A 12,592-nucleotide genomic window follows, 5' to 3' on the forward strand; every position below is an offset into this window, starting at 1 on the left:
GAAAAAAATGCCAGTGGTCAGGTGTCAGTGGTCAGGTGTCAGTGATCAAACAGGGAATTTCTGATGTTTGACACTGATATATGATCATGTCCTCAAATGGACACTGTACATGTAAATAAATCTTCTGCTTTGTTGGTTATTTTGCCTATATAATCCGATATAGCGGAGCCTGACATATTAATTCACATCTATACTCCATTGGGTTTACTTACCTTGATAGGTGACTGCTAGTGTTCTTAGGCATTTCTATGTCATTTGTGTCTTTTTAGGTATTTTTTATATTTGTTGTATTATGAATAAACTTTTTGGATAATTAACAGTTGGTGTGCTCAGTTATGTTTAACCCTTTCCTTTCTTCTCCATATTTATTTTGCTTAATGTTGAGCACCCCTACTCTCCATATTATCCTTGCTTTGCATCTCCAACCATTTTTACTAAGTCATTAGAAGACTGATATATTGGAAAGTTTTAACTCTATTATATCTTAGAACGATGCATAGAGAAGTCACCAGGAGACTGCAATGCTGCTCCCACAAAGGAAAGAAGATCGTCAATACACTGCGACCTGTCTCTGCTTATAAACATTGTTAAAAAAAAATGATGTGCTACAAAATACACATATCAGAAAAATATTTATTAAATTGATATATACAAAATTGTAGGTACTGGTACATGTTGCTTCTCATCTTTAGGATACAATATTGCAAATTATATGTGTCCACCTTTGCCATAAGTCATCCCTTTTCTAACCAGTCAGCCATCTTTTAGAATAGCATGCTTGTACAATTATAATCAGGCTTCGTAAGATGATACTCACGGAGTAACTCAATTTACTAGGGGATGCTGAAATCAGAGGCTGTGTCATATCTTCTTCCACGCTCCCAGCCAGAAGAATTCTGTGGTATTGAAGGCCTACCTACACACAGCCAACAAAGGTCATATCTGAGTGCCACGTTGCTGACGCCTACACTAAACACCAGAATCTGTAAAACCAAATCCAATGAATGACAACAAGACTTAGAGCAGGGAGGAGGTTGAGCTGTGTGGGTTCACAATTCCGTCTCACGCATTCCTAGAGACAACCACTTGCTTGCTGAATCCCTCCATAGACTGGGATACTGGAGATCCTGATAGTGGTAGTTTAATGTAAGAATTAGGTCGATGATATGTTCATGGTCATGCATGTGGCTGCAATCAGATTAAAGCTCCAAGCGTCACTCATAAAAGTAGTATAACCCTTGATGGACGGACGTATACAATTATATATTGTGCTTAGATAAATGAAGTACTTGGTCTGGAGCAGTTCTTTCTACCCTTTTTAAGACGCTGTGTGACATCTCAGGAATAAGTGTTACAATCATAGCCACCCACAGTCAGTTTATGTAGCTAGAATCTTCCTGCATTGGGATTTGATCTTGCATTATTGCCGGGTTGTACTGGGACAAGTTGCTCTCATTCTCAATGAACTTCAGAACTTCATAAAAATCTAAACTGAAGATTAAAAAAAAAGAAAAGTTAAAAAGACTTCCAGAGATCACATGAAAAGAGAAAATAGATAAATAGGATATAAGAATATAAGCTCATTTCAAGTGTGCTCCTACTAAGATCCCTAGAAATAAGCTGTAATCGGAGGGAAAATGTGGCACATGAACCCCAATTTATGAAGCCCATGCTTGTTTACACCTTCTTGATGAGGGGGCATGATGAAGTCAGACAATTCTGATACATTTAGAGGCGCACATTCTCAATGATCAGGAGTGTCTGACAAGTGATGTGCTCCCCTTCACAAATCTTAGTCCAATATCTGACTGAGATGAGCTGTGGTGTCATGGCCCCCACTGTGTCTTCATTCCACCCCAGCATTAAAACACCAAAAGTTGTAAAATTTTAGTGCAACTCTGAAATAAGACTAAATTTTGTGACTTTTCAAAGAAATATACTCTGGCGAAATTGATGAATCGAGACCCAAGTTTCATTACTGTTTACTGTGATAATTTATGTATACTGCGGTGCTGTTATCACAAACATATTGGACGCTTGCATTTCAAGGAACTAAGACCAAAAGGCACACAATGTCCAGTTTGACCTGTTTCTTTACACTGGATCCAATCAATATACATTTTTGACAATTTCATGTAGCATTGATTTATTAGGGAAAACACCAAAGAAAAATTACTAATACATAAATCATATATTAACATCAATATAGTATTTTATAATAGTTCAAAACACAGGGTCTAGGGTAAGATGTCTGGCATAAGGTACACCACAGCTCATAATGAATTAGATGAGCTTTGGTGTGATGCCCCCTTTCTGCCCCTGCCCTGTCCCCTGCAAAAGTCCTAAGTCTGGGTTACAAAAAAAAAAATTGCCATTTTTCAAAGCAATTTACAATAGAATTTTGGAATAATCACTTTGATGAATCAGAACCATAATGTTTTATTGCCCTGCAGTTCCTCCACAGGGAAAATGATGCATTACCAAATGCCCAATTAAATGCATTTTCTGTGTAATGGAGGATAGGTCCTCCAAAGTGAGAGACACTATTTGATAATGTTCTCCATTCAATACCGTTCTCCAATCTGGCCAAGATATCAGGATCCTTAACAGAGCGTTCTATTTTTTTCTTTTCAATTAAGTGACTTAGCGTAAATCTAATATATAAAGCTGAATGTGTGTATGTATGTGTATGTGTGTGTGTGTGTATGTCCGGGATTGGCATCCGCACTGTCGCAGCTACAGCCACAAAATTTTGCACACTCACACTTCTGGACCCCGAGAGCGTCATAGGCTATGTTTTGAGGGGAAATTTTAACCCCGCTCTTTACAGTTATTCACCAAAAAACCTGCCTCCATTAAAGTGAATGGAGCTGGGAGCCACAGTGCAGCCAGAACCTCAGAAGAATGCGCAGCCACGCCCTTATATGGAATGTTGGCGTGTCACAACACAGCCAGGGAAAGAGACAGACACAGACAGGGTTAGGGGTACTTTGCACACTACGACATAGCAGGGGCGATGTCAGTGGGGTCAAATCAAAAGTGACGCACATCCAGCGTCACTGTCAATATCGTAGTGTGCAAATCCTTTTACATATGATTAACGAGCGCAAAAGCGTTGTTATCATATGATTGGTGTAGGGTCCGACATTTCCATAATTTAGCTGCAGCGACGGTACGATGTTGTTCCTCGTTTCTGCGGCAGCACACATCGCTGTGTGTGAAGCCGCAGGAGCGAGGAACATCACCTGACCTGCGTCCCGGCTGCAATGCGGAAGAAAGGAGGTGAGCGGGATGTTTACGTCCTGCTCATCTCCGCCCCTCCGCTCCTATTGGCCGCCTGCCGTGTGACGTCGCTGTGACGCCGCACGACCCGCCCCCTTAGGAAGGAGGCGGATCGCCGGCCAGAGCGACCTCGCAGGGCAGGTAAGTACGTGTGAAGCTGCCGTAGCGATAATGTTCGCTACGGCAGCAATCACAAGATATCGCTGCTGTGACGGGGGCGGGTACTATCGCACTCGGCATCGCAAGCATCGGCTTGCGATGTCGTAGTGTGCAAAGTACCCCTAAGAAACAGACATAGACAGGGTAAGAGACAGACACAAAGAGACAGACACAGACAAAGAGACAGACTGACAGGGAAAGAGACAGACAGGGAAAGAGAGAGACAGGTTAAGAGACAGACACAGACAGGTAAAGAGACAGACACAGACAAAGAGACAGACAGACACAGGGAAACAGACAAACAGGGAAAGAAAGGGAAAGAGACAGACAAGGAAAGTGACAGAGATAGATAGACAGACAAGGAAAGAGATAGACAGACAGACAGGGAAAGAGATTGAGACAGATGGAGAAAGAGACAGACAGTCAGAGACAGACAGGGAAAGAGACAGACAGACAAAGAGAGAGAGAAACAGTGAAAGAGACAGACAGACAAAAAGAGAGAGAGACAGAGAGATATATACAGAGGGGGGAGACAGACAGAGAATGGGAGAGAAACAGAGAGACAGTTACTATCCCGGGCGTTAATATATTCTATTTATACATTCTATCCCGGGAATGTTAATACATTCTATTTTGTTATCAGCAGTTATTAACCCAGGCGAAGCCGGGTAGTACAGCTAGTTATTTTATATTACTGTAATAAGTTTGTATAAATACAGTAAATATTTTTGGGTTGTGGAACGAATTGTCTGCGTTTCAATTATTTCCTATGGAAAAATTTGCTTCGATATAAGAGTAACTTGGTTTAAGAGCACACTCCTGGAACCAATTATGCTCATCATAATCCAAGGTTCCACTTACCAGTGGTCCTGATGCTGGCTATCTTTTCAGTTGAGTTTAATACTGCAAATGTTACCCTGTTTTGATAAAAGTAGGATAGCCATTTATGCAGCCTCATTGAAGCTGATATGGTATGTATTTGGCTACATTTTACCGCAGAGGAGAACGCCAGTCATTACATTGATGACCTTGATGACTGGTCCTTGCACATGAAGATGAATGCGATCTAAAGTTTTATGTTGGCCATAGCTACAGATTCTGATATTGTAGAATAGGTCTGAAAAAATAAATAGTGATATAACGGCATCACTAAGGTTCTGAATACATGGTTCTCAAACTTTCACTCAGATATATGGACTTCCATCATCTATATGAGCTTCTGTCATCTACAGGCTCTCATGTAAATAGTATGCAGCATACATTTCTTTACTTTTTGCAGTGGGCCTGTATAGGAAAGCACCATCTGCAGCGGCTTCCTATATGCTGGCACATAACTTGCAGAGAGAGTCTAATGGTTACTCTTTTGTTCCCGATTAGGTGATTGGAGACTTATGGATATGTTACATGTCGCGGGCGGCGGGGCGCTGCGCTCGCTAACGCTCGGGTCCGGCGCTGCTGCTGCTCCTCGGTGGCTCGAGCGGTGGGCCGAATCCGGGAACTCGAGCGGCGCTCCTCGCCCGTGAGTGAAAGGGGGGTGGTTTGTTTGGGGAATTAGTCCGTGACACCACCCACGGGTTGTGGTGAAGATGGGCACCACCGCTGCTGGTGACGGGGATCCCGGGAGCGATGGTAGGGAGCAGCTGGGATGTTGTTCTCCCCCTCCGTGGGTAGGGGTTGGTGGTCCCGGGGCCCAGTGGTGTGACGGGGAGGCAGGGTTGGTGAGGTGCAGGGTTGCAGGGGCAGCGCGGCGCGGTGCCGGATGGCACTGGTGTACTCACTCAGCAACAGATGCACAAAGTCTCCGGTAAACCAAACGGTTGGATGGACGGGTCCCGCAGCCGGCTGCAGTGTCTCTCCCCGGACAGGTGATGGTGGCTGTCTTTCCCTGCACCTTTGTGTACTGTGTTGACTACGATGGGTTCCCAACGGTAGTCCGCTTCCCGGTGTATAGATGCCGGAGGATCCAGTTTTGCCCGCAGGCGCTGGCCCTTGGGTCTCTAGCCGGTGGCGGTGGCTGTATACCCTCATGGTGTGGACGGTTGCCTTCTGACGGGACTTGGGTAGTTAGGAAACCCCTGGGGTTCCTGTCACACTCGGATTTGACTATTATCAGCGGCTCCAAGCCTGGTCAGGGTCCGATGGCCCTGCCTGTGTGCTCAACTTCACTCCGGTCCCCGGTTTGGTACCGGTGGGCCACCACCCAACCCCGGTCCTACGGTTCTGCGGAGATCCGTCACTCCTGCAGACGGCCACCACCGTCTGCCAACCTTGCTGTCAGTGCCTGGGCTCCAACCCAGACACACGCAGTTCGTGACCTCTCACTTTCACCTCCTGAACTGATCTACTGCCTTTCCTGCCTCCAGGTCTGTGAACTCCTCGGTGGGTGGGGCCAACCGCCTGGCTCCGCCCCACCTGGTGTGGACATCAGACCCTGGAGGGAGGCAACAAGAGTTTTGTGTCTAACTAATGTAACTGTCTGGGGGGTGGGGGTGTGTGTGTGTTTTGTCTGTGGCTACCTGGCTAGTCCAGGGCGCCACATTACACATTCACCAGGAGCTTATTCTGGCATATTTTAAGGAGAACCTGTCACCTAATTCATGCTGCCCAAAAAGTAGGAATCATGAATTAGAGCCTAGATGCACAATTGCTATTTAATAGATTGGTCAGTTAGCTTTAGTGGCACTGGGAAAAGTGGCACCTGACTAATATATATATATATATATATATATATATACATACATACATACATACATACATACATACATACATACATACATACACACACACACACACACGCACGCACGCACGCACGCACGCACGCACATACATATAATGGTGTGGAGGGGAAATCCAAACCTACAGAGCCCTGTGTGAAAAAGTGATTGGCCCCTAAACCTAATAACTGGTTTGGCTACCCTTAGCAGCAACGACTGCAATCATGCAATCCAGTGTTTGCAATTGGCAATGGGTCTTTTACAATGCTCTTGAGAAATTTTGGGCACTCATCTTTGCAAAATTGTTATAATCTCAATCAGATTAAGGTCAGGACTTTGACTAGGCCACGCCAAAGTCTTAATTTTGTTTTTCTTCAGCTATTCAGAGGTGGACTTCCTGGTGTGTTTTGAATCTTTGTCCTGCTGCATAACCCGCTTCAGCTTGAGGTCATGAACAGATGGCCAGACATTCTTCTTCAGGATTTTTTGGTAGACAGCAGAATTCATGGTTCCATCTACCACAGCAAGTCTTCTAGGTCCTGAAGCAGCAAAACAGCCATAGATCACCACAGTACCACCACCACCATATTTTACTGTTAGAATGATCTTCCTTTTCTGAAATTCTGTGTTACTTCTACGCTTCTACGCCAGTTGTAACAGTACATACGCCTTCCAAAAACTGAGACAAGCCTTTATGGTTTTTTTTTTTGCTCAGAAGTGGTTGTCGTCTTGGAACTCTGCCATGCAGGCCATTTTTTTTTACCAGTTTCTTATGGTGAAGTCATGAACACTGACCTTAACTGAGGCAAGTGAGGCCTACAGTTCTCTGGATGTTGCGGGGTCTTTTGTGAACTCATTGATGAGTTGCCGCTGTGCTCTTGGGATATATTGGCCGGCCACTCCTGAGAAGGTTCAACACTGTTCCATGTTTCACCATTTGTGGATAATGGCTCTCACTGCGGTTCACTGGAGTCCCAAAGCATTAGAGATGGCTTTATAACTTTTTCCAGAGTGATAGATCTCAGCTACTTTGTTTCTCATTTGTTCTTAAATTTCTTTGGATCGCGGCATGATGTTTAGCTTTTGAGGATCTTTTGGTCTACTTCGCTTTGTCAAGCAGGTCCTATTTAAGTGATTTCTTGATTGTGAGCAGATGTGACAGGCCTGGGTGTGACTATGAAAATTGAACTCACCTTCCCAAAGATGTGATAAAGCAAAGTTAATTTATGTTTGGGGGGGGGGAGTCGCTTTTTCCCACTGGGCCATGTAGGTTTGGATTTTTTTTCCCTTAATAATAAAGACCTTTTTTTTATAAAATTTTGTGTTTGCTTGTGTGTTATCTTTGTCTTTAAATTGGTTTGGTGACCTAAAACAATTAAGTATGACAATCATGCAAAAGAATATGAAATCAGGAAGGCGGCAAACACTTTCACATCATATATACAAGTATATTCTATTATAGATAACTTCTTTAACAGAGGGAAGTCCTATTGCAAGATTCACATCTATTAACCCCTTCCCAGCTGATGTGGGTGCATGCAGTGGCTCCTGAGACCGCAGCGCTATACAGTTGGCACCTGCTTCTAATAAGGGTGACTGGAGTTAGCACTAATTCCTGCTTTTTAACCACTGAAGGCGGGCAACACCAAATCACATCTCGCCTCTGGACCATGCCCAGTAACGCTTTGCCTCCAGGCAAAGCTTTACTGGGCATGGTCCAGAGGTGAGATGTGATAGGATGCTGCCCTCCTTCATTTTTCTGGAAGTTCAATTACGGACATAATAGATTGGATCACTGACTGCAAAGCAAAAACTACTGGGAAGCTAAGTAGCTTTGTACCGCCCTGAGAGGGGCCCGACCGCTTCCTCCGCTTGCTCGGGCCGAGCCGCTCAAGGTGCGGGCTCGGGTTAGTCGGTGGCACGAGTGCCTCCGGACCGGGGGCCACGTCACTCTTGTTAAAGGGGAAGTAGGCGGTGGGAGGATGGTGGTCGGGTAATGGGTCGTGACGCCACCCACGGGTCGTGGTGACCGGGGAAGCACCACCGCTGCGGCGGAAGTAATGGCGGGCTCGTCCGAGATCGGTGTTGCGGCCGCAGCCTAGATGTTAGCCCCTCCGTCGGTAGGGGCGGTGTGTCCCGGGGCTCGGTGGGGGACTGTAGGAGTTGGTGGTTGTTGTAGTCGGGGTGCAGGGCGCCGTGCCGCGGTGTAGTGTGTCGTGCCCGGATGGCACTGGTGTACTCACGATTAATGCACACTGAGTCACTGGTAAACCAAAGTTCGGTAGTGGTCGGTCCCCGCGGCCGGCTGCTTTTGTCCCCTGTGGGGTTGATAGTGGCCCCTTTTCCCGTGCACCTCTGAATGTTTTTGCTTCGCCCCCCACCTGTCTGAGCAGTGAGAACCCGCTCCCCGGCGTTGAGCTGCCGGAGGAGCCCTCGGTTGCCCGCAGGCACTGACCCGTCGGGTGTTTGGCCCTTGGCGGTGGCGCTCACCCGGTCTCTGTGAGCTTTTGCTTTCTTTCGGGACTTTGGTTGTGGATGAACCCCTGAGGTCCGGCCAGCAATCAGTCAATTTGCCTATACTCAGTGGCTTCTAAGCTAGGACGGGATCTGAGTACCCTTCTTCTGTTTGGTGCTCCGGTACACGTTTGGCTCCCCGGTTCGGGACCGGCGGACTCCAACCCAAGCCCGGTCCATACGGTTCCGCCGGTTGCTGTACCGGTACTCCTGCAGACGGCCACCACCGCCTGCCTGCCTGACGTTTTCCAAGGGGCCCAGGCTCCAACCTGGGTCCCAGACAGCTTTACAACTCCTGTCAACCTCTCTCTGCAACTTCACTCTTCTCAAGACCGTTTAAACTTCCTGCCCCAGTACAGTAGTCTCCTCGGTGGGCGTGTCTTACCACCTGACTCCGCCCACCTGGTGTGCTCTACTTGCCCTGGGGGAGGAATCAGGTCTCCCTATCGGGTGACATGTATGTGACCTCACAGGGGATGGGGGTGTGTGTGTATGTGGCTGGTGTTATTACCTGTGACCCCTGGGGTCCAGGGCATCACAGCTTCATTATTACTATTATACTTGCCGATGTGATCACCCATTTTTTATTTGTTTCCGTACCTCTGGATTCTGCTATTTATCTCCGTCACCTTCTAGCCAGGATGTTATAGGTTGAGTGAGGGTTAGCCATTGAGGAGCGGGGGCGACATAAAAATTAGGGTTCATCACCTCCGCTGGCAGGTGGGGGTGGACAATTAGAGCTTTCCTAGGTACAGGTTTGATCTCTTTTGCCAGTCCCTCTATCTTGCTTTATTTTTAGTTAATTTTTTCACATCTATTTATTCCTGGATTTGTGGTGGAATCTGAGTGTAGCATGATGTAGCTGCAAAAAGCCCAATTTCAGGTACTCATCACTTACTGGAGTGTTTAATTCAGTTTCCATAAAACCCCTAATTTTTTTCTGCTGAAGATGTAGCAGTGGTCTTTATACTGAGCTGTGTATAACCCCGCCCACACCAGTGATTGACAGCTTCGTGTGTAAACTGCTAATCAGTGGTGAAGGTGGAGTTACACAGATTAGCTGCTCTGCCTGACATGTGACACTTAAGCCTGCTTTACCCCTTACGATATCACATACGATATCGTATGCGATCGTACACGCCCCCATCGTATGTGCGGCACGTTCAATTTGTTGACCGTGTTGCACACACGATTATTTGCCGTCACACGTACTTACCCTTCCATACGACCTCGCTGTGGGCGGCGAACATCCACTTCCTGGAGTGGGAGGGACGTTCGGCGTCACAGCGAAGTCACGTGGCAACCGGCCAATAGAAACGGAGGGGCGGAGATGAGCGGGACGTAAGCATCCCGCCCACCTCCTTCCTTCCGCATTGCCGGCGGGAGCCGTGGGACGCAGGTAAGTACTGTTAATCGTTCCCGGGGTGTCACACACTGCGATGTGTGGTACCTCGGGAACATTGAACAACCCGACGTGCAATTTTAAGGAAATGAACAACGTGTATGCGATGAACGGTTTTACGTTCAATCGCAATCGCACATAGCTGTCACACGCTACAACAACACTAACGATGCCAGATGTGCGTCACTTACGACGTGACCCCGCCGACACATCATTAGATTTGTTGTAGCGTGTAAAGCCCGCTTTAGTCCTGCAGTGATAATCTCCCTTTGAAAACACTGATAGTACTGAAACTTCAGCAAGCTGCTGAGCAAGTGATATCACTGAAATATGACTTTTTGCCCCTAAATTATAGCACTCAGATTAAATAGCAAAAACCTGCTGACAGCTTCGCCCTCTTTTCTTTACAACTCAATAGTGGGAACACTCCATGAGCACTCCATAGCACTCTTTCTTCAAAATAATGCTGCTAGGGAGATACTATGGCATTCGGTGGAGTATGCCATGATTTATTTTACTGTTGTATGTCATATATCATGAATCATACAAAGACACAGTTGGGCCCAATGCATTTTTATAGTTGCATTATGGCAAAAGGCCCAGTTCTCTCCATACATTCTAAACTATGTTCCCAAGATTGCTAAATGGTTTAATCAGAAGATCATGGAGATTGAAGCTATGTGAGCAGTATGTCTGTGATGGTGGGATATGGGGGGAGGTGTATAATGTTGTGCAGATTCCTATTTTAAGCTTGGTTCACTGCCCATTATTTGTACTGCTTGTGTGTACATTGTATTGTCTGTAGGTAATCACCCTCTGTAGTGCAAGGTTATAGCTTCTTGAAGCGCTTCTATCCCTAGGTGTGGGTGGAGGTGGGCCTGGAATCCACCTAACCTCTTTGCTTACCTGGGGTGATGAGTCAGTCTGTTTGGACAACTTCAGGAGAAAATGATTGATCCTCTGGGAAAAACTGTGACTTCTCAGAGAGACCTGGACATTTATCACTTACTGGACTATGTTTGTTATTATACAAATTTTACCCTCTGTTTTGTGGATTATGTTATGGACCATTTGATTTGCTTGGAATAAATGCTCTTTGGATTGAACAGCCATCTCTCGCTCTGTTGATTGTGTGATATGGGAGAAGGACCCCGTCACAATGTTACTCAAAGGGCCAGGAAGAGGGCTAAGTAGGTTAAGCAAGCGCCTGCGGTGTTACCTGTAGCATTCTGAGGGGACAGTGCAGTGCCTGTGGCCATTGAGCACCTTCCAATGGCTCTAAGCATTCAGCACACTGATGACGGAGGCGCAGGCACACAGGTTTAGCAATATCACTCAGTGTCACACCTGCTCTGCCGATAACGCCAGCAAGACACAGGCTACTTCCGGCCTGCGCCCTGTTGGAAGACACACAGGCCGTTGAGTGCTGAAATGACATCACTGCATCATGCTGTCCAGCGGTCAGTGCTATTCAAGGTAGAGGAGGATATAAAGGTTGGGCTGGACAGTGATCCTGGATTAGGTAAGTATAAGCCTTTTACATTTTTTTCTCATATTATTTGGGCATTAAATGAGCGCTGTTGGGGACATCATATTATATGAGGGGCTGTGGGGAACATCAATGTCTGGAGGCTGTGCGGAACATTATACTGAGGGCTGTAGAGTAAATTATACAGGGGGCTGTGGGGGGAAATTATACTGTATAAGGGACTGAGGGGAGATGTTATACTGGGGGCTGTGGGAACATCATAATCTATAGGGGGCTATGAGGGACATTACATTGGGGTCTGTAGTGACCATACTGTATTAGGAGCTGTTGAAGACCTTATAGTGGGGCTGTGATGACCATACTGTCTATGCGACTGAGGGGGACATTTTTCTTTGGGCTGTAGTGCTCATACTGCATTGGGCACTGGGGGCCGTGGTAACCATACTAGATATGGGGCTATGTGGGGGTGACATTATACTGCATTGGGTGCTGTGGGGTCATTATTCTGTATTAGGGACATGGGTTGCTTTGGTAGACATAATACTATATATGGGAGTCTGTGGTGGTGACCATATTATATAATGAGGAGCTGTGATAAACATGATACTGTATGGGGGGCTGCGGTGGACATCGTAATGTATGGTGGCTGTGGTGGACATCATGCTTTATATTGGGGGCTTGTTGTGGGCACCATACTGATGGGCAGCTGTGGTCACCAACATACTTCCGTATATAAGGGGACAGTGTGAGGAGGGGGTAGGGTTTGGAGAGGGCAATGTAGTGTGTAGTATAAAGGCATAGCGTGAAGAGGGGGGAACAGAATAGATATGGAGAAGGGGAAGTTTGAAATGACGACACAGTGTTTCATACCTGTCCCAGATACAAGTTTTACTACCCTCACACAGGACTCTGTTGTTCTCCAAGTTGGGCTTTGCAGGTGGCCTGGTGTCCTTCCATGTGATAGTGAATTTTATATAAGCCCAGGCAGACTAAGAGACACACCTCTGGCTTGGAATTAAGACTTTTAGTGTT

The 12,592-nt window shown here is 46.4% G+C and overlaps 1 protein-coding gene across 5 annotated transcripts in view; it reads right to left on the reverse strand.

Annotated features, from left to right (window-relative positions):
- Positions 1 to 598: 598 nt before the first annotated feature.
- STAT6 (signal transducer and activator of transcription 6) overlaps positions 599 to 12,592 on the reverse strand; it is a 311,161-nt gene continuing 299,167 nt past the window's right edge. For all 5 annotated transcript variants that reach the window (XM_075337059.1, XM_075337060.1, XM_075337056.1 and 2 more), the window contains one exon: positions 599 to 1,491. In XM_075337059.1, the coding sequence (XP_075193174.1) occupies positions 1,374 to 1,491 (118 nt within the window). In that variant the 3' untranslated portion in view covers positions 599 to 1,373. The remainder of the gene's footprint in view (positions 1,492 to 12,592) is intronic.

The sequence above is a fragment of the Anomaloglossus baeobatrachus genome, chromosome 2 (assembly GCF_048569485.1).
Source record: "Anomaloglossus baeobatrachus isolate aAnoBae1 chromosome 2, aAnoBae1.hap1, whole genome shotgun sequence".
Lineage (NCBI taxonomy): Eukaryota > Metazoa > Chordata > Amphibia > Anura > Aromobatidae > Anomaloglossus > Anomaloglossus baeobatrachus.